The sequence below is a fragment of the Aphelocoma coerulescens genome, chromosome 3 (assembly GCF_041296385.1).
Source record: "Aphelocoma coerulescens isolate FSJ_1873_10779 chromosome 3, UR_Acoe_1.0, whole genome shotgun sequence".
NCBI lineage: Eukaryota > Metazoa > Chordata > Aves > Passeriformes > Corvidae > Aphelocoma > Aphelocoma coerulescens.
This window is the reverse complement of record NC_091016.1, coordinates 8,840,426-8,862,220: the sequence shown is the minus strand read 5'-3', so window position 1 is coordinate 8,862,220 and position 21,795 is coordinate 8,840,426. Positions and strand designations below refer to the sequence as shown.

Sequence of the window (21,795 nt, the reverse complement as noted above, 5' to 3'; positions counted from 1 at the left end):
GCAGTATAGAGAAGGCCTAACTCCTGGCCCTACAATTAGCCCTATCCAAGAGACAGAGAAACAAAACGACCCCATGAGGGCAAGTGCAAAATAAACTCACAAATTTTATCGTTACTATATAAATTTACTTTGTTCATACTTTTACAGTTTGCCTAAGGTCTGAGTAACTATGTACCATGACAGACAGCCACATGGCTTCTTTTCCAAGCCATAGTCAAAATAAAACTTGAGACCTATTTTGATTTTTCACAAATTGAAGAAACAGACAGAGAAGCCACAGAGAAGACTACACAAGACTACACTACACAAGAACCCACACAAAAAGCAAACAAAACCATGGACTATTTGGCATCAGTATTTCGGAATGAAGGGACCAGCCCCATCTTCTGCACTGGACCCAAACAATTGTGATGGTTTACTGTTATTCACATCATGCCTAGAAATAAGCAATGAATTCCTTGACAGATGAGTCCCCTGCAGGTGCCTCAGGGTGTGTAACTGTGTAGAATTCTCCTCTGACAACACTGCATTAGTCACCCCAGTAACTTAGTCTTTTGCACCCTTGCTCATCTCAGAAGGAAGACAATCTACTCTGAAGCACTCAGGGCGAAAACAGGAATTGCAAGTGTCTTCCTGGTTCTGTTACACAGATGTACATTCAGTTGCTAAAAGAAACCCAAATGGGTAAATGGCCAACACAATAGGACTGCACATCACCTGTGGAGGCCAAAATGAGCTGCGTTTTCCAAGCTCTGCACAGCCACTGCAAGGCAATTCAATGAAACAGCAGAAGCCACTTCACTGATGAAAAGAATCTTCTAAGAAATGTTTGCTCAGAGAGAAAATACAACTGGAAATACAGATAACAACCTATTTTACTCCTGGCTAAGTGCAAGGTGATCACCTAATATTCTGAAAGCTGCAATCAGTCAAGACAGATGGTGGACTTCAAAACAGAAGCAAAAAGAGAAGCTATCAACCACAGTGGATGGAGGTTAATTGCCACTTTTTAAATATAACCCATCTACATTAAGGTGAAATGTGGCAGTGCAGGTGGCTCCAGCCACTCTGTCTCCTGAGGAGAATGCAGACAATCAGCTGTGGTGGTCAGCAGTCCAAGCTTAGTATATCGCTTTGCAGTTACAGTGAGAATCCATGATTCCTTTATTCTGATATTTGCATGTTTTCCCCTCCCAGTTTTATGTATGGAGTTATGTATATTCATTTCCCTTGATTAATATGCATATGTTCTAGAAAGTTCTTTGTTCCTCGAGGCCCCATTGGATCCTTCACTAAGTCCCTCCTATGTGTTGTTCCCATTGGTTCCTTTACTGTCAACCCCGCCTACTTGTCCCTATTCCATTGGATGTAATCCCTTTCCCTGCCTGTCTTGTACCGAGTATAAAATCCCTGGATCCTCCTATCAATTTGGCTCTTCGTCCCTGTCAGTTCACCTGAATAAATGTCTGTGTGGAACACATACGAAGAGTCCCCTCTCTTTTACTTCTTCACCTCTGCTACTGCGTGTGCTCACAACAGTCCAAGGGTGAGGAGCATACCCTGTCTGCCTGCATATATTTGTGAGTGTGTGCCTGCCGTAGTGTGGACGGGTCCGTGGCTAGACCTCTGGGCTCTCTTTTGGACTAGCACACAGCACACCGTTAGTGGAACATTTCACAGACATGTTTGATACACATCTTTCCCAGGGAATTTCTTCTGTAGTACTTTTATCTTCATTTAACATTTTACTAAAGGATTAGGTTTGGTGGCAAAAAGAAGACACTCAGTTCTAAGCTATCGTAATAAAAAGCAGCACTCTTAAGGCTGAATAAGTGACTGTGTGTTTTTTGAAGTATAATTATGTGTCTCAATGTTCATTTTTAGTACATTATGATTGGAGCAGAAATTTACTGAAGAATATGACTGCCCCATGGGATGCAAAATAGGAATGTAGCTACAATTTATCAAGGGATAAAAGAATTGCTTGCTATAAACTGCAGAACATATTAAAACTAATCATAAGTCAAATCTAGATAATATTAATTCATACGTTAAAGAGAGAGACAATCAGGCCTGCACAGTTAGAAGAGCCTTAGAAGAGATGCTTAGAACATCTGTGTAATGGCAAGAAAGAGCAGCTACTCTGTGCATCCCACCAGCTCCAGAGACGATTGAGCCCACCTTGGAGGGATGTAGCACAAGCCAAGTACCATGGACTATGGTGGGTGCATACACTAGATCCCTCTCCATGAAGCTAGGGAGTGAGCAGCACAGCTGCAAAATTCATGGCACATAAAGGAGAAGCAGGAACAGGAAGCCTTATGTTAATCTCACAGTTAGAGGATTAAGCCATAAACAGAGGTTTATTTTCTAGTCCCAAGACTATGTGCTTTTTACCATTTCACAAAAACTTTTTGTATGTCTCCCTCTTGATGGAAATCCTACTAAATGGCCATGACCTGCTGGACCAATGAGTTGTCAAAATAAGATATAGTTTTATTTTTGCCTTATTTCTGCTATGTATTTCAATCACCAGACTGACATCTCTCATGGACAGAGCATCCACCAAGTCAGGCAGGTGCCAGCTGGTGAGCCTCTATTTCTGACACAACATTCAGACATGTGATGTTAGCTTAGAAAGCCAAGAGGCCAGATTGTGATGACCCCATCAGGCAAAGGAACCAACACCATCAACTCTGTTAAAGGTGATTTGTGTTCATTTTGACCTTTGTGGTTTGGCTTATTCATCAACCTGTTCTCCTTCCCACCAAGTGAATGGGAAGCAGACAGAGTTCATCCTGGACAAATAACTCCAACAGACCTGCTCCTTGCACAGGTGATCCTGGGAGACCGACAGCCTATCCAGTCTATCAGGATGAATCAGATCACCTGGGGAGCAGCTTTTGAGAGAAGCTGGAGTAAAACAACTTCCAGAGCTCCAGTTCTGTCTCCGCATCCCTTGAAGGAGGGCAAGGAAATGGCTTTTGCAGCACGGATTGATTATTTTTCTGCTGGAGGAAGAGAAAAAGCAGGCACTTGTGCTGCTGTTACTGGATGTGTTACTCATCTTTGATACAATATTGATCTCACACAGACCATGAAGGGAATGGATGGGGGAGCTCTTGGGCAGGCTCTGCTTTATATCTGAGAAATCCCATAAAGAAGGAAAGGGCAAACAGTTTTGCTTCTCCCACTATCGGAAAAATTTATTGCACACACCATGCTGTTCACTAGATATGGGAGGACATGTGGGGAGGTAGGTAAGAGAAACAAGGAACATTTAAAATTTTTGGTTTTTTAGGCTTTTGTATAAATGATTTGCCTTAGCTTGGTGACAATAAGTAGGATGAGAACAGGTGACTGTGGCATTTGTGCCAACTCATGGCTGCTATGCTGTGACAAGTACTGCCATTTTATTTATGTAACCACTTTAAGATTGCATTATGAAGCTACTGAAGTAAGACGTGTGTATGTTTTGTTTAGTGCCAAATATATTTTGTTCACCTGACACTTTACAATCAGTCAATCAATGAATGTACCTGACTGAGGGAAAGACAAAATTATCCCTGCCTGCTTTTACTCTCCCAGGATGTGGGAAAGTGGTGGGAGAAAAAAAAAAAGAACAAAAAAGCAGAAAATTATATGGCAAGTTTGCACATGTCAAACCTGAAATACTGCAGGGAACCTGTGAGTAAAAGATGTTTCCCAGTCTATCCATTTTCACAGACAATACCTCTGCAGTGAAAATCTATGGAATACAGCCACTGACATAAGAATCTGCTGTGCAGCTCACACTTTTCTCTACCAACAGTCTGGAGTTGGAGAATAATATATCTAATAGCATAATAACAGACACCATTAATACTTTAGTGGTTCGATGTAAGATTGCTTTCATTAGCATGTCAAATGTTTATTTTAGCTTACTGCAAAACAAGCTCTTTACTCGCCTTTCCGTGATTGCAAAGAGGGTAATAATAAAGGAACTTACTGTACCCAATCTTCTGTGGAGGTTTTTACATGCACTGAAAAGATATTGCTCCATTGCCTCTAGCCAATGAACCAGCCTGGTGAGCTGGAGAAAAATATTTCAGCAGAAATATTGCTGAACTCAGTGGAATAGGTTTCAGAGACTGTCACGAGGGCAGACATGAGGCTGATATCATTGAAAGTTGTACTCCCATCTTCAATCTAAAATGACACTCACAACCAAGCAGAGTAAAATACGTTGAGTTCTTCCCATGTCTCAGTGTACATTCGTTAAATATTTTATAGCTGGTCATGTTACCGAGGGGAAAATAATATCCTATGTTAAATTTGGACTTGCTTTTATTGTTAAAAGGTAGGAGTTGGGCTTTTGGGGGTTTTTGTTTGTGTTGGGTTTTTTTTTAATATTTGTTTACTTTTTTGTGTGTGTGATTTTGGGTGGTTTTTTCTTGCTTTTTAAAAAAAAAAAAAAAAAAAACAACAAAAAAAACCTAACAAAACAACCTGGGATACCTAAAGTGAACTATCCCAAATTTTAAACACACCACAAAGCACTTCAGTTTTACCCTAAGGGAAATTCAACCAAGTTGACCTCAGGCAGAGTTTGGCTTTGTAGTGTTTTATTCAAGACTGTTTATATGCATAAGCTACTCAGTTTTTCCATTAAAAAGAAAAAAAGGTAGCTTTTTGGAAGTGAAGAGAGACCCCTGCCTAAATAAAATTACTCAGACATGTAGTTGTGGTTCATGTCACATATTCAGAACTTTCATAATCTTCAAGGTGCTCCATCAAAAGTTCTTTTTATTAGTCAAAACCAACAGCTAATAATTGGACCAAGAGAAACTAAATCCTCTTCTCAGACAAATACGTGCAAATCCCATTTACTTCAATGGAAATGGCTCACAGGTACAATACATTAGACTCCAGCCGCCTGGCAACTTGACAGGAATTCAGGGTCTGGAGCCCAACTTCTCTTCTCTTCCAGAGGCACAGGTAATGCCAAAGAAACCCAATCCAGGTTTCTCCACAGGCCCCTCAGCAAACACTTTAATCACCTATTCTTTCCTCCATCACAACAACTCTCAAGGCCAAATTTAGACTTACAATCCTAAACATTACAGGTTTGGTTCCTGCCTAGGAGATGGGGGAACTGCCATAGGCTATATTAAATCTTGCAGCAGTGATTACGTTTTACAGACTTCAATTCTGCACCAGCAAAATCTTCTGTATGGCATCAAATTCAAGGAGTTCAGGCATTTTACAGCTCAGGAGTAATGCAATAATTCTATTGCCATACTGTTTACTTTGCCCTTCCAACACATTTATTTGTGCTTCACAAAGTGAACTGTAGGTCACCAGGAAACATGGATAGGCACAGAGAAATAGGAAACAGTATCCAGGGAGCCACAGAAAGAATGAAACAACATAATCAGTTAATTTTTGAATGGAAGGAAATGCTTACACTTTGACAACACTTTTTCTCTTCCTTTTGTTTTGCTTTGTTTTTTTTCAAGACACAGATACAAGGAAAACTCTTAGCCACACTCCATGTAAGAATATATTGTAAAACAGCTATTGCTCTGCCTGTTTAGGAACACTGGAAGTGTCACCACAATCCCACCTGTGGGTTAGCCCCCATACAAATGGACATGTGGTTTGTCATCGCCAAATTCTCTAATCCAAACATAAAATTGGTATTTTAATTTAATTTGGGTTCAGTGCAGCATGACAGGAAAGACACACAGGAGTGATGAAATTTCTTGGGTCCCTCCACACCTTCCAGGTGATGACAGCTATTGCTTTAACTACTTGCCATTAACAACCAGCCACAACATTAGTGACAGGATGTTACTAGCAGTTACTTAAAATGATAGATGTTAACCCTTTTCTGCTCTTTGTGACTCACACTATACCCTAGTCAGAATATTTTAGGAGCTGAATGCACAGTGCTATATCAAAATGCTGAAGATTGTAGAGCCACTGGTTGAGGCGCAAAATGAGGTGTGTCATTTGAGGAATATTAGGTCAAAAAGAATCCATGATAAGGAACTGTCATGGATTAAAGATTAAGATTCCTCCTTTTAACTATTTCACAGAAGGGGAATTTCTTCAGCATTGGGGTGTTTTGCTCTTCCACATCTCTGAAAGCAGTGTGAAACTGTGCACTCTGAAAATAAGCCTTTGATGTTAACATCTTTAATCAACTCTCCCAAAGAGATAGAGATTAGGAAAATACACTTTGATACAGTTTGACAACAGCATAGACCACATTTATGTCCATACACATGGACAAGCTTCCCTGAGAAGACTCAAGCAGAGGAAAGTATCCTTAGAGGAGCAACACTATAGGCATAATGTTAATCACCTGTGACTTCTAACTAGGGATAGATGCACTACACTGTGTAAGGTCTAGAAACATAAACACTGTAAAAAGGAAAACAGCAAAAGTTTCTTGTAGAAAAGGAAAGTGATGATTATATTGCTCCATGTTTATCAGCAGGTACCTAGCCAACTTAACCAATCAGACTATGACCCAAGCCCTGTACAACGTGGATTGCACTTCGGCGTTTAATTACATCGTCAGAACAGGTTAGAGATAAAACAGCAGCAATTTATTAAGATGTATCAGCAATAATCAGTAGACCATCATACAAAAATAGGATTTGTAATTGTGAATCTACCTTAGGATGAAATATACTACATAAGACTTATCCAGGCCAAAAAGAACTTCCCAAGTGTGTGCAAATGGCATTCTTAACTGAAAGCTTTCCAGTTCTTTCCCAAGAATTCAAAATAAACTTTTCCTCCAAATGTGAATTGATTAATAGCCCTGAGAAGCTGTTAGACCACGTACCTTCAGCATCATCCTGCAGGTCCTCAGGCTGCTCTTCTTTGCTCTTTGTGGGAGATGGAGGCTGGCCTTCTTTAAACATAAAAAATTATAAATTACATATGTTATTTGGAAATGGTTTCATTTTATCAGATATTACCATGTGTGATAACACAACTCTATGTTTTATGTCAGCACTCCATTCAGTACTCAATGCCTATCTTTCTGTTATTAAAGTTAATTATTGCATCATCTCTTATGAAATTTATAACGTATATGTCTTTAATCTTTCTGTTATTAAAGTTAATTATTGCATCATCTCTTATGAAATTTATAACATGTATGTGTCTTTCAGTTTGGACTGCACTTTCTCTGACTTTCACGGAACAGAAGTGAAGAAAGCTCTTACTGAAATAACATACTGCTTCACAAGCTCTTTATCTCTACAGAAAAAATAATTAAAAACCCAAAGCAAATAATGTTTTAATTTGTACTTCTAAACATAATATTTATTATACTGCATTATGAAACTGTGGAGAAATAATCTGAACGAAATGATTTTTTTCTCTCAGCTCAATTCTCCAGTCACTGTTTTAACATAACAAATGAATATAGACTGAAATGAATAATCAAATGAAAGGTAAAGAAATAAATTTGATAGTGAAGTTAAGGAAATGAAAGCTTTACAAGATAGAAATGTTAGGGTTGAAAAAAATCCATTCCAGCCTTTCAGACAGTAGGCAATATCAAGCTGGAGGAATGGGAGTAAAAAAGTAATTGAGGTTCATTAAATGTGAAATCTCCCTTACTTATAGGGACTGAAGTACACAGTGTTTAATCTCAGTTGGTCAAACTTTAAAAATTATGATTTTTTTCTACATATTTTCAAAATATCCTGTCATCATAACATAAATTATGACATTACTGTTTGTTTGCTATGACACACCTCAAGGTACAAACTGGTAGCAGAGAATGCCTATTAGTAAAAAGGGAGGCCAAGCTAGAAATTAAGCATAAAAGGTATTCATAAATTAAGACATTTCATGCAAGCGGGTTCTCTAATTAAAACATTCTTTGAACATCATTGCTTAACCATGAAAGCAGCGACTGGTAGACAATTAAAATTCAATTCATTGCACCTACTGAATGTATTCAGCTGTGATGGGAAAACTACTTTCTGTCATTTGACTTTCTGTCAAACCTCCTCATTCCTTGTGGCTAACTGAGGGCTTGGGTGCAGGAGAAGCCTAAAGAAAGCATATTTTTGTGTGTGCTGGAAATAAACTTTGACCACTTGTAACTAGGAAACTCGATTTGCCCTTATTGCTGTTGCCATTAGAAAATAGGAATCATGGTATTACTTCAAACTGATTAGCTAATTAACAACTGGGAAAGAACTATCTACACATGTTTTATAAATTGCTTAAGTGTTTCAAAAATTCCCACGGTCTCTTCTGCTGTCACATATATGCCACACAATCATCTACTCTTTATGTTGCTGGAGTTTTAAATGGCTCTTGACAATTAAATTCCCAGCTCTCATAAAGGACTTGGCTCTGTTAAGAACCGTAGATCCTCCCCTTTTATGTCTAGCCTTCCACAATGACATATATTTAGAAGCAAAATGCTGAAAATTTCAAAACAGGAGGTATGAAAGTAGTTAGGATGTGAAAAGGGAACTTGCAGATTCAAGGACTGTTGGACTAGTTGGACTCAATGATCCTTGTGGGTCCCTTCAATTCAGGATATTCTATAACTCTAAGAATATTGTGTTCATTCAAAAGATAAAAAGGGAGTGAATGATTGGCTTTGCATGGAGCCCAGGGAACACAGAAACATCCTCTGCCCCTCCTCTTGGAAAACTGGTTATTCTACCCTACTTATGCCCAAAAAACCCAGAAGAGCCATGGATTGGGAAGATGCAAGAGAGCTCAAAATATCAACAAAAATTCCAAAATGGAGATCTGTATGTGAGTAATTAAATTCTATCTCACTTTCTTAATTTTAATGAAAGACCACTATGGAAAAAAAAAGGCTGAACTGATCATTGCTCTTATTTATTTCTACTAGAAGGCAATTTCCATTTCTTTCTAGAACTACATACAGCTCAGAGCATGAAGGGTCCTTAGCAATCAGTAAGTAAAGCCAGTTACTGCAAAGCAGAACAAGCCTTTAGGTTTGACTTCATACCATGTGGTAGACTTCCTGAGTGCACTTAATACAGGACATGTCATGTGTCATCATGTTTGCTCATCTGAATTAGAAATTCAGACACTGTATTTTTAGGAAAACCGGAGTTTTCAAGTGCTAAGATGAATTCTTTTCTGGAGTGAAGAAGGCAGGAGTAACCACAAGAAAATCTGTAGGGAAAAATAAAGGCAAAACCTGCCAAATAAAGACATGCTTTGTCAACCCTTTAAAGGGCTCAGGAGCAATGCTGATAGACTTCAACAAGAACTTTGATACAAAAGAGAAATCCTGAAAATAACCAGACTTGTGATGACTTATTCATGCCAATGCTTTCAATTTCTTTTAAAAAATAACTTGAATATTTATGGTGGACCGTATCAATGGCTTCTTTGGTTCAAATGCCACTCTGAACTACCTACTATGTTCTCTTTTTTGGCTGAGAAGAAGTCACATTAGGGGACTGAATCGATAGGAATGCTTCAATCAACACTTGTCTCTCTACTGATGAATGGTATCATCTAACCAATCTGTGAAGTTTCCTCCAGTCCCACACGTCTAATGTCAATCAAGTTAAAGTGCAAATGTCCAGCCAGGTCTTTCAGGACTATTAGAATACATTAGATAATACAACCAACATCTTAATTGACAGGCCAAAGACTGAGAGGGAGGAGGTGAACATTCAGAGAAGTCAGAACTGTTACTATCTTAGTAGATAAAAGAAGAAACGGTCTTTTTGCACTCTATAAAGAGCTTTCAAAATGCTCACAAAAGGATGTAAAGGCAGTGTCCCAGGAGAACAAGAGTTCAATCGCAATTTCACTATTTTTTAGCAGACAACCCTTATTCCAGAGACAGAAAAGGATCTATGTTTACCATGATCAAAATACAACTCTTAACCCTTTCTGCTCTCCAGCAGTGTGTATGTCCTTCCAAACAGTTAGCTAAATATTGCAGAAATTTTGTCTGCAAATTTCTTTTTAAAAAGAGCACACCTGGACAGGTGTCTGAACTGATAATATTAAAAGCTTTTCCAGTTGTGATCATTTGTGCAAAAAGGTTTCTGGGCTCTACTACTGGGAGAAATATTTCTTCTTTATAGGCTAATTCAGGGGGTCAACAAGTCATTTAAATCTCAGTGTCTGTCTCCAAGTAACCTATTTCCAAAATCCTTCACAACTTCCAAATTTGCCTTGCTGCAAGGGATTGCTACTTTCCTCTCAGGAAAAAAGATACTCCCTCCAAAAAACAATCTCCAAGTGTAAGGGTGTGCATACAGTGGGACATGCAAAAAAATTCTGTATTTATGTATCTTGATTGTAATAGGGTGTTATTAGGTATTAGGCCTTGTTAATGTGAATGAGATCCTTCATCTTTCCCTGTGGCTTCTAAGTAATGAATAGGTAATTAATTAGAATGCTCAGAATAGAAACAGGATAACCAGCAGGGCTTTTATTAGGAACAACTACTTGATGGGAAATGACAGTAGTGTGGCAACAGACTAAGAGATGAGGTCAAAAGGCTTTGGTACCTGGCAGAGACTGAAGGTGAACAAGGTTGAGGGAGAATACAGATTCAGAATTGAAAGTTTTTCCTGAGTGTTTTTTTCTTTTTTTTAAATGGTAATTGTAAGAGAATTGACTTGTGTCAGCACATAATAACATTAATATGTGGTGACATAAGTCAATTCTCCTACCATTAGAAAAAAAAAGGAAAAAGAAAAAAGGAAATTAGAACACCCAGGAAACACTGACTGTTGGGTCATCCGATCCTTGTCTTATGTAAGAAATCATTCACAAAGCAAAGCTGAGATGTAGACCTGCACAGGCCCGGACCTGCTATTACTGTATCTGCCCTTTTGACTCAAACCCTTCTAACACCTACTGCACAACGAATGACAGCCTCAAAGCACTTCAAATTAAATGGTGCCATTAAGCCAGCAACTGTTACAAGACTCAGCATTCAGAATAACAGACTGATGGGTTAAAATCCTGTTAGTCAAATGACATTACAATAGTGGATTTGAGTGTGGATATTTAGTAAGAGTGGATTATTTTTATTTTTAAATGTCTTTCTTATTCTAGTATGTCCAGTATATGCAGTGATGTTATGTGATAAACTTGCCAAAATGGTCATTCCTGCTGGGTGATTTTACAGTATCAATTGATGGATATTATCTGGCAGACTGGCTTGGGGATGGTTTTTTATCCCATACTAATTTTTATTTCTTTTTCTGTTTTGTGTCCGGGGTGGTCGCTGCTCCCCCCCCATCCCCCCTAGCTCCAGGAGTATTGCAGTGGGTGAGAACTAACCTGTGGGAGTTGGGGAGAAGCATGGTTGCTTCCTTCTGGTGGGGCAATTTTGTCTCCACGGCCAAGCAGCGCGATCCCTCTGAAGAGAGATTCTTGTTGCCGTGTATTTTTGCCTGTTTTTTTTCTTTTCCTTTGGCACTGTGACTGGAGCTTACTGGTTTGCTTCTCTGCTTTTCTGCTGCTTGGGAGCCCAGAGCCAGTGCGCGTATCGCTGGCACCCGGGAGCACCTGTCCCCTGCTGGAGCCGCCCCCTCTGTGCAGCCTGACCCCGGGACCAGCCATCACAGGTGAGCTGCCCAGGGGAGCGATTCTTCACCCAGACCAGCTGTTCTCTGTCACTGCTTCAGGGCTGCTTGCTACACTGTAACCTGACACCCAAACACCCTGGGGCTTCTGGCAGGGCCCGGGAATTCCTGCTACATTTTGTTTGCCATCCCTGGGTGTGCCTGCCTCTGCTGTTCCAGCTTGCTCTTTCTGAGGTTTCCTGCTGCAGTCCATTCAGTTTCCCAAGTGGCACTGAGACTGGCTGCTTCCCGTCAGTTTGCAAAGGAAAGCCCGTTCTCTCTCTCTTCTGCTGGCACACCCGCCATTACCCCGTGAGGGAGATGCGGCCGAGCTCACCCCACAGCGCCCCCTGCAGGCGCGGGGGAATCATCGCACCCGCCCTGCCCGGTCGGGAGCCACCAGCGCCCCTGCCGGCTGTGAGCGGAACTGCACCGGAGGGGAAAGGGCCTGTGGCTGAGAGAGGCTGGGGCTGGGTTTCTGTTCTGTTTGTTGTTGCTGCCGGTGTTGTTGTTTGTTTGCTGTGTTATACATATATGTACCAATAAAGAACTGTTATTCCTTTTCCCATATCTTTGCCTGAAAGCCCCTTAATTTCAAAATTATAATCATTTGGAGGGGAGGGGGGTCGTATTTTCCATTCCAAGGGTGGTTCCTGCCTTCCTTGGCAGACACCTATCCTTTAAACCAGGACACAGATGTAATTAGGATATTCTCTTATTTATTTTGAAGATTAATCAAATAAAAAAGGCCTTTCTGCATGTAATGAGGTATTTGCACTTCAGGGTGGTAGAAACACAAGATAGATTACTTTTGTAATGTATCCATCACTCAGTAATACACTCATTTGGTAATCTCTTATTTCTTACTCCCAGTTAATTTTCTATCTATTCCTAAAGCCTAATCTGGTGTGCACTGAAGCCAATGGACATATTCCCACTGCCTTCAGCAGACACCAAACCAGGATCAGGGTTTTTTTTCCCTTTAATTTTTGCCACCAGATTTAAACTAGGACTGAATCTGTAACCTCCATCTTATCATCCAACCACGTTCTTCAAAACTTGATTGGTACAGACACAATGAGCCTACAGCTCATTTGTGTCCTTGCATTTACTCTGTATTTTCTCTTGGTCTGATATTGGCCCTCTGAAACACCCAGCCAACAGGAAGCTGAGGCACAGGAATTTAGGTAAAATTCAGATTTCAATCTCCGCCAAAGGTCCTATACATGTCAGTAGTCTGCAACATGTGCTCTCTAGGAATCCAACATTTCTTTTTCACTTTAGGCAAAAGAATTGGAGGAAACACCCCAAAGCAGGTTGGATATGGACAGCTCAAGGACAAAGAGTTATCAATACTGGTGCCAACTGTTGACTCCATCTGCTGCAGTCATGACCCATGAAGTCAAATGTAATGAGGAATGATTATTCAATTAGTATGTTGAAGTGGTGACTAGAAGTTACTTCTCTATTTTCCCCTTTGAAGAGTAAAAAGCAGATATCCTCCAAACTGATAAAAATCTGAGTATAAAAATGAAAACTCCCCTCAAGGCAAAAATTGTGTTTGTATTTATAATTCCAGTAAACGCATCTTACAATCATTAAAAACTCCATACAGAAATAGGTCAAAAAGGAATAACTTTTGTATATGTGTTACACTACTGGGGTGGATATACAAAAGATATTTATTTTTAGCCCTGTAGGTATTGATTGCTGACAGCCAATGCACTGATTCCCAAAATGTCTCCAACTGATAAAGAAATAACCAAGGATGTGCTGTTGAAGCTCATAGCATCCAAGACCTGTGAGGGCAGCTCTGATGTGATCTATCTCATATGCACAAAAGAAAGAGACAGGTAAGGAAATATTTTCCTCAGATTAATTCAGTGATAATTTCCCAGAGTAACTATGTAGTTTTACCTAAAGTAATGAAGCTGTGAGGGATACAAGACAAAAAATAAGAGATTGACTATTAAGTAGAATTGTACTTCTTTTAAATTCTAATTTAAAATGCTTTTTAAAAATCCCACACCAATTTAATTTGCATAATCTCCATAAAAACAGCAAGAAAAAAAATGCAAAATAATTTGACTTACAAAAATACACGTCATGATAAATATAAAAAAATAAAATTGGAAATGTTAGATGAATACTGCAAATTTAACTGTAGGATTATCTTTGGCAAATGTTTGTTACAGAATGATGGGCTCTTTTTTTCTACTTTTATGTATGTTCATACAACTATATCAATCACACTAACTGTATTAAAATTACTGAAAGTTCCTATCCAGTAATCTTGACACCAAAATGTAATTACAATTATATGTAATAAAATCAACAGGCCAGAACAGCCATAAAATAATGTACTGATCTATAACACCTATCTATCTGTGTATATCCGTGTTTTCACACCTATGCATATGCACCATTCTTCAAGTATTTCTAATTTCTAAGGTAATTAGGTGGTTGCATAAATGATCATAATCCATTTGTCTTTAGGACAATCTTGCCAATTTAAGTAGCCAACATACTGCTTCAAAAGCTTTTACCTCTATTTTCTGGCTAGTATATCCCTGCCTTTCTCCACATGGCTCTTTCTGATCCTGTATGTTTTCATAAAGAGAGCTGGATGTTCCAGTCACTGGACCATGATGTGATCAGGGTCACAGAGACCTAGGGGTATTAGCTGTTTTGGAAGGAGAGGCAGAAGAGTATATACACATAAAAGGAGGTCCGTCACTGCACAGAGATCCATATGGAACAGGAGATGTTCACTGAGGGCCTCCAGGTGAAGTCAGCAGGGAAAGTATCAGAAGGTCCTGTGGTGGAAGCCTGTTACAAAAAACCTGGTCAAGATTAAGTGGATGAAGCTTTCTAGAAAAAACTAGTGGAAGTCTCCTGAATGGAAGCTTTTGTCCTTATGGGAGTTATCTGATCCTCTGTCCTCTCCTTTTCTTGTTCCTCTGGCCTTTCTTCCCCTTGTACCTATCCATCATTTCCATTTCATGTCATCCACAAACCCTAAACAGTGACACTTGTTTTAAACAGCAAATTATGAGGACCAGGAAAAAATCATCTGAACCATTGTCTGATCAAGCTCAGTGTATTTAAGAGTTTGTGGAAGAGTTTTGCTACTGTTTTCATTGAGAACAAATCACTACCACAATTCAGAATGGCAAATGACTCAAGAACTGGTCTATTCACACTTTTTTACAGACGAAGACACTGAAGAATTGTTATTATTTCCCCTCCATGTTAAAACTAGCTGTTGATAAAAAGCAATGAAGTATCACCCAAAAGCTCATAACAGATGATGACGTTAAAAAAGTAGTCTCAGCCAGTCTTACCCTGCACTATTTATTATCAGGGATGGTTCACCCTAATTTTGTGTTAAAAACCAGAGATGACTGTTATAACATTGGCAATAATGATTAGCACTGCTTATCTTGACTAAGGCAATTAATTTCTAGAATTTTTTCAGTTTGGTTTATGCTTCAGAAAAGTGATATATTTTAGCATAAAAATATTCTTTACTCACCTCTCTCTTCACTCAGCTGAGCCCCTTCTTCATTAGCATCATCTGTCAAAAAAAAATTAGAGGAAAAAGGTTAATAGCAATACCAGCAAACATCTAAAATGAAATATTCCATGTTTCAAATTGCCCATAACTTATCTTCTGTTTGACATTTTGCAGTGAAATCTGGAGCTGGATGGGGAAAGGAGGTTTTGATACTGGTTACTACCAGATACAGGAAATGTAGGGAATAAGGATAGGGAATAAAATTCTGCATCATTTACACAATTCTACAAATTAAGACAGCTATAATACAAAATTCCATTCTCTTTCCTGCAGAGCTTTTGGTTTACTTGACACGTTTCAGTTTGCTTTGTTTCCTTGGAACAGCTGGCTATGCTAAGAAGAGAACTAGCTACCCTACTAGAAAACCACACAAGGATGTTACTAAATATTTGCCAGCCAGACAAATTGATTTAAGAACAAAATGATTCTGTGAAGACTGAACTTGGGCTAGCTAGGAACAAAACATTTTTAAGCTTAAGATTAGAGACAAGGAAAGCAGATTCCTTTTGCAAAACGTTCCATTTTGGTAACAAAGGAATTTCTTACAAGTTGTTTTGCTGAGTTAAAAAAGGAGAAATTATTAGCCTTAGTTAACATCTTGGTAATTAATGTTCCAGAGCCTTAATTATCTAATGGAGAGCTCACGGATCACAGAAGTTTATGTCAATTATATTCCTGATTCATACAAACTCTGTTTATATCCTTTTAAATGGAGTTGCTGAGGGACTTTTTACCAGAGCCTGTAGTGAGAGGACAAGAGGGAATGGCTTTAAACTAAAAAAAGGCTGGTTTAATTGAGATATTGGGAAGAAATTCTTCATTCTGAGTGTGTTGAGGCAGTAGAACAAATTGACAGAGAAGCTGTGGATGCCCCATCCCTGGAAGTGCTCAAGGCCAGTCTGGACAGGGATTGGAGAACCTGGTCTAGTGCAAGGTGTCCCAGCCCATGGCAGGGTGGGTTGGAATCAGATGATCTTTAAGGTTCCTTCCAACCAATCATTCTATGATTCTATGATATGGGCATGTGCAAATTCTGTAGCAAGCCCACAACTTCTGTCTGAGGCTTAGTATCTTTCAAACAGGAACATATGCATATTATGACGGCCAAAGGAGCTTTGCAATATAATAGCAGTGCCAATGGAAACTAACAGCAGTATTTAGGTCCAAATTTACAGGGTTAGAATGTTACACCAGCAACTCTGCTGAGATCCAAATGATGTGACTGGCTATGAGGATTAGGCACTGCTCTCATCAAGATTTGGAGCCTGAAACTTTATTCCAAGTATCATGAGAGCAGAAAAATTGGTTAATAATACAGACCTCCACTGGGAATTATAATTCATTATAAGCATTAAAGTCAGGAGTGTGAGAATTTTCTGAATCTTCAGTACATGGATCTGCATCCACCCTTCTCCCCTTTCCCTCTCATTCAGACATGATCTGGAGGGCAGAACTTTCAGAAGGCACTAAACAGCAGCACATTACATTTCTCTTGAGTACATTTTAGTACTGGCCCAAAGGACTGAAAAAAGTCACTGTACATTTTACTTCCTTTTTCCTTATTCTTCAAACAATTGCTTTGGAGGTGAAAAAGGCATATAAGCGTATACTGTTCAAATGTAAATTTGTATACTGTCTCAATTTGAAAGACAGGTGTCTGCCAAGGAAGGCAGGAACCTCCCTTAGAGTGGACAATATGACCACCTTCCCTCTGAATTATAATAAATTTGAAATTAAGGGGCTTTCAGGCAAAGATATGGGAAAAGGAATAACAGTTCTTTACTAGCATGTGTATGTATAATAAGGCAAACAAACAACAACACCGGCAGCAGCAGCAAACAGAGCAGAACCCCAGCCCCAGCCTCTCTGGGCCGCAGGCGGTTTCCCCTCCGGTGCAGTTCCGCTCACAGCCGGCAGAGGCGCCGGGGGCTCCCGGCCGGGCAGGGCGGCTGCGATGGTTCCCCGCGCCTGCAGGGGGCGCTGTGGCGCGAGCTCGGCCGCATCTCCCTCACGGGGTAATGGTGGGTGAGACGGTGGAAGGGATGGAAAAAGGGTTTCCTTTGCAAACCCCCAGGGACAGCTGATCCCGGTGCCCCTCTGGATAGCGAAATGAGCTGTAGCAGGAACCTTGGAAGCAGCAAGGTGGAACAGCAGGGACGAGCAGATCCCAGAGTAGCAAACAAAATGTATCAGAAACTCTGGAGCTGTAGCAGGAGCCATGGGGTGTCTGGGCAGGCACTGGGTGTTGGGTTACAGTGTAGCAAAAACCCCAGGGCAGTGGCAGCGGGGCTGGGCAGTGGCATCCCTGTCTCCCGAACAGGGCTGGGAGAGGCTCCCTCAGAGGGGCTCATGGCTCGGAGTGCCAGGGTTTCCTCTGAGGCACCCGAGCAGATGGTGAAGGGTCCTTTGGTGAGGTCAGGTGTTAATAAGGTCCCAGTGCAATCAATGGCCACTCTTACGAGCAGAGCTTCACTCATGGTAGGAGAAGCCGGCAGGAGATGAAACCCCTCAGTGGTGGTGAAGTCCCTCCACAATGACTACAGCCTGTGTCCCCTCCAATGTCGAGAGTGAGAGCGAGCTAGAGGCTGTGCCCAGCCCCTTCCCCCAGCCCAAATTCCCGCTTTAACTCTGCCCTTCCCAAGAGAAAATCCCTCAGGTAAGATAGTAGCAACCAGCTGCACTCATGCCCATCCTCCGTGGCTACATTCTTTGTCTCCCTTAAGTACTGGTCGTTATGTTTTCTCAGCAACAAATGGGAGAGAATTCCCTAAGAGAAAGAAAACAAAAGGAAAAATCCTAACCCCCAACATACATATAACCTTAAGGGGCTTTGACAAGTAATTTTTAAGATAAGAAAATGAAAAATATTGTTAAAGCCCATGTGGAATTCTGTAGTTGGCTTCAACAGAGCCAGGATTTTCAACTGGAGCTCTGCGATTCTTCAACAAACTGCTCAGAAAACATTTGGTAACACAGAGATTATTAATTATTCAGTTTCCAATAACATGTTCTTTCCATGGAAGCATTTGTAATGAAACCAGCATGATAAAGTTTCAAATTAATCTAAGATATGACACTAAATCAGCAGAATATAACATCTTAACATACATGTATCACCTGCTCTTCTGTGGAAGTTCTTAATTATAGTTCTGTAAGTGACTTGGATAATAAAATTCCCAAAGCAACAGAATAGTTTCTAAGCTGGTGATAATGGACACAGACAAGAAATCTGGTGTTATTAAAAAGTAGGGAAGTCATTATGCAATATAATTATGAAGAGGCAAAGACTGCTTTTGTGAACTAATTGTGAATTAAAGGCTGTTTTTTTTTTCTGGGAAGAGCTACCTAAGGCTTGCTGAAAGGCAGCGAAGTCTCCACATCATTTCTGAAAATGGAAGTTTGGCTCCAAATAACTTGGTGACATGATCTCTGAGTCATTGTGGTGCTTTTGAAAAATTTACCCCAATCTAGATACGAATCTGAGTTTCACTTTGGCACACAGCAATCCCCAGCCACTTCGTATGTCTGTAATTATTACTCTCACACTATTAATCCATCTGGTGGAAGCATTTCCCTGTTAAATATAAAACATTGTCTTTCACTGACCTTGGGGTGGCTGGCTGAAGTGATAAACACCATGTTTAGCTGACAGAGCTCTATGCCAAAACCAATTATTTGACATAAAAATCAGTGGTGTAGAAGTCTATGTCCAAAATGCATTCACTTACCCCCTGAAAAAAATGATATTAAGGGCAGTTTCTTGGCAACTGGTTCTGAAGAAGTAAAAATATTTTTTACTGAAGCTCTACATGCCTAATATAAAGCAAAATCAGTGCCAAGATTACCATAAGATTTGTTATACCTAGTTTTGTTTGATGGGTTTTTGGTTTTGTTTCTGTTTTTTAAATTTTTTTAAATTTTCCTTATACATTTTCTTACCCCATCTAGAGGAAGCCTTTGAAAAGTTTCTTTTTGTTTGAAATACGCACCACAGACATTCAATCCCAAAGCAAAACTGGACAAAATGACAGAAGAACCTAAGAGTGAATCTTTGTCAGCTGGAAACATTTCCTTAAATACATATTGTCAATATTTCTTGTCCAAACTCCCCCACTGGAAAGACCAGAGGTGAGATCCTCTGTACCTCTCACCCTCACTTTAGAGCTGTTGAAAGATAATTGACTAGCAAAACATGCTCTAGTGTGTGCGCACATCTACCCACACTTGGTTATTCCTCTGGCTGGAGAAGTAGAACAATGACCTTTCACATCGCTTCCCCATTAAAGCCCTGGATTTTGGGAAGTTCTACCAAGATGACCTTGCTAGAAAAGGAATGACTGATCTTGCAGTCTGGGTGAGAGGAAAACTGACACTGACTACCAGAAAGGGTCAGCCCATCCCCAGGAGAAGTCACACCAGTATTTAGAAGGCTTAGGAGACAAGAAAACCTTCTAAACCAAAATGTGTCATATGGTTTCAGAGTGCAAAATTTTCCAGTGTATAAGCTGAGGTATACTACATAGAATTAAGGTATTAGATCAGTGATGTGTGGGAGAACAGTTTCCACTCAAGTACAAAATAATTTACAGTTGAAAGTCAACCTACGATTGAAAGTCTCCCTCTAACTCCCAGGCCACCTGGGGTAACTAGATCTCTAAAAGATCAGAGAGCTTTACATTTGGGAGCAAGTTGCTCAGAGCATAAGCTTTTGTGCAAGCCACAGGTTCCCTGGTGGGGTCATGTGCTAAGTGATGCCTGTGGCTCTTTCACTGCCCTCTCCCTTGTTATCTGCCGAGCTTTGGGAAATGGAATAATTACACCATATCTGCTCTTATCGACACTGGAGAAGAGGATGCCTTCTTCTGTCAGTTCATTTTGTTTTGCCTTTGCCTTGCTGGTCAGGTTGTTTCCCTGTCTCCCTAGTCGTGGCATACAAGCAGACACAAGCCAGATGGCTACAACCATCAATCTGAGTTAAGATTTATGTTAGGAACAGAGAGGTGAAAAGCTCTAAATACTGCTGCTAATCCCCAAAGCCATTAAACCACCTCCTCCTTGTTGCTCATGCTTTCATTTGCATTCTCCTTCATGTTAGCATGTGGAGAGCCAGCACTGTACAAACACTTTTAATTTTTAACTGTGTGTGCATTGAGAAGCCCTTACATGAGAGCCAGCTCCATGCTGCAGGCAGCTGCTGCTTCATCTGCATTCAGGTCCTGCATCCCGGGCTGCTGGCACTCCCCAACAGCACTGCATGCTGCTGGCTCCTCCCTGCCTCCCTCTAACCTTTCCTCAGCTGCCTAATTGCATCTTTCAGGATTTTTTCCTTTTCCCAGCATTTTCTGTAGTTTCCTGATTTCCAGATGTTTCCCTATTGTCACTCAACCTACATGTTTCAGTCTGCTCCTCCTTGCAAGCGTGGCTCCATGTACTGACCAAAACCAGGGGAGAACAGGGAGGGTACTGTGGGAATGGACCAAAAATCCCCTCTGCAGCTTGTATGACCATGCTCTGGCAAAGAGAGAAATAAGATGGGCAGAGCTGTACAGGAGGCTGAAATGACAAGTTGGTGATCATACTGTTGATGTCTTAAAATAAAAACTCAAACCAAAAGAAACCCCTGAAAATTTCAGCACTGAGATCTGCAGCCATCCTCTTGAGCTTATTTGCAGTGCAAAAATATGGGTCTGGCTTGAAAAGTTCCTACTGCCAAGAATTTCCCTAGCATGTATTCCATGATCTGCCTGTACCGTTTCCACTGGGATAACAGAGGAGGAGCAGTGCAGCAGTGGAAAATGGATCCCATTTTACCTTTGAGGAAAACTGATCCCATTTTGGGTCAGTCTTGAACAACTTTTTGTGTCCAGTCTTGGAGCAGCCAGCAGTGTGGGCGAGGGTACCCACTTGAGGCAAACCATCTAAACCATGATAATATCATGTTTCCAGCAGCTGAAAAGACCAAGCAGGCTCTCACTCTCCATATTTCTCTCTCCCACACCTGTCTTTCCAAAATTTTATCCCAAAGCATCAACCACCTGACTGCATGATCACCTTCACAGCCTTAGGGAGATTTATAATCGTATCTCATATCTTATTACAATCCCTAGTAAATGAAAAATCACTTCTTTTGGTGGCTTATTACCACTGTTGATACCCAAAAAGAGCTTCACGACAGTGTACAGGCTTTATGTCCACCTCAGCATGAGAGTCAATGTTGCTGTAGCACAGTGAGCCACACAGGAAGGTTTCTCGAAGCCCAAACGTACATATGAGGCTTGTAATAACCCAGGATCTCCCCAGCTCTTTTGGTTGTTTTGATTCCTCCAACTTAGTTCTCCACTAAGGAAATGTCACAGAAAATAGCACAAAAAAGGGCAATATTTTCTTTGAGGAGAAGCAGGTTTGGAAATCTCTGGCAGATGAGATCAACTAAAACAGTCCTGATTCTTTTCTTCTCTCCTAGTAAAAAGTTGTATTTTCTATAAAACTTTCCCTCATCCTCAGTGCTCCTAAGATGAAGGAAAAAAACCAAGAAAAAGGCAAAACAAAAAGATCCTTAACAAAAAAAGTGCATTCTTCTGCTTTGGAAGTAAAAATAGGACTCCTTTTTGTTCTGAACAT

General features: G+C 40.3%; 1 protein-coding gene and 1 long non-coding RNA gene across 6 annotated transcripts in view; one reads left to right on the top strand and one right to left on the bottom strand.

Moving 5' to 3' along the window:
* MACROD2 (mono-ADP ribosylhydrolase 2) overlaps positions 1 to 21,795 on the bottom strand; it is an 893,560-nt gene that overhangs the window by 72,028 nt on the left and 799,737 nt on the right. For 4 of the 5 annotated variants that reach the window (XM_069009015.1, XM_069009018.1, XM_069009017.1 and 1 more), the window contains exons 10-11: positions 15,133 to 15,174; positions 6,839 to 6,907 (exon numbers count right to left, since the gene is read on the bottom strand). In XM_069009015.1, coding sequence (XP_068865116.1) covers positions 6,839 to 6,907; positions 15,133 to 15,174 — 111 coding nt within the window. The remainder of the gene's footprint in view (positions 1 to 6,838; positions 6,908 to 15,132; positions 15,175 to 21,795) is intronic. The other variant, XM_069009016.1, reaches the window with a different exon arrangement.
* On the top strand, positions 2,621 to 8,123 carry LOC138107602 (uncharacterized). The gene is made up of 4 exons (XR_011149633.1): positions 2,621 to 2,705; positions 2,837 to 3,256; positions 6,482 to 6,573; positions 7,170 to 8,123. It is a non-coding gene; the product is annotated as an uncharacterized lncRNA (long non-coding RNA).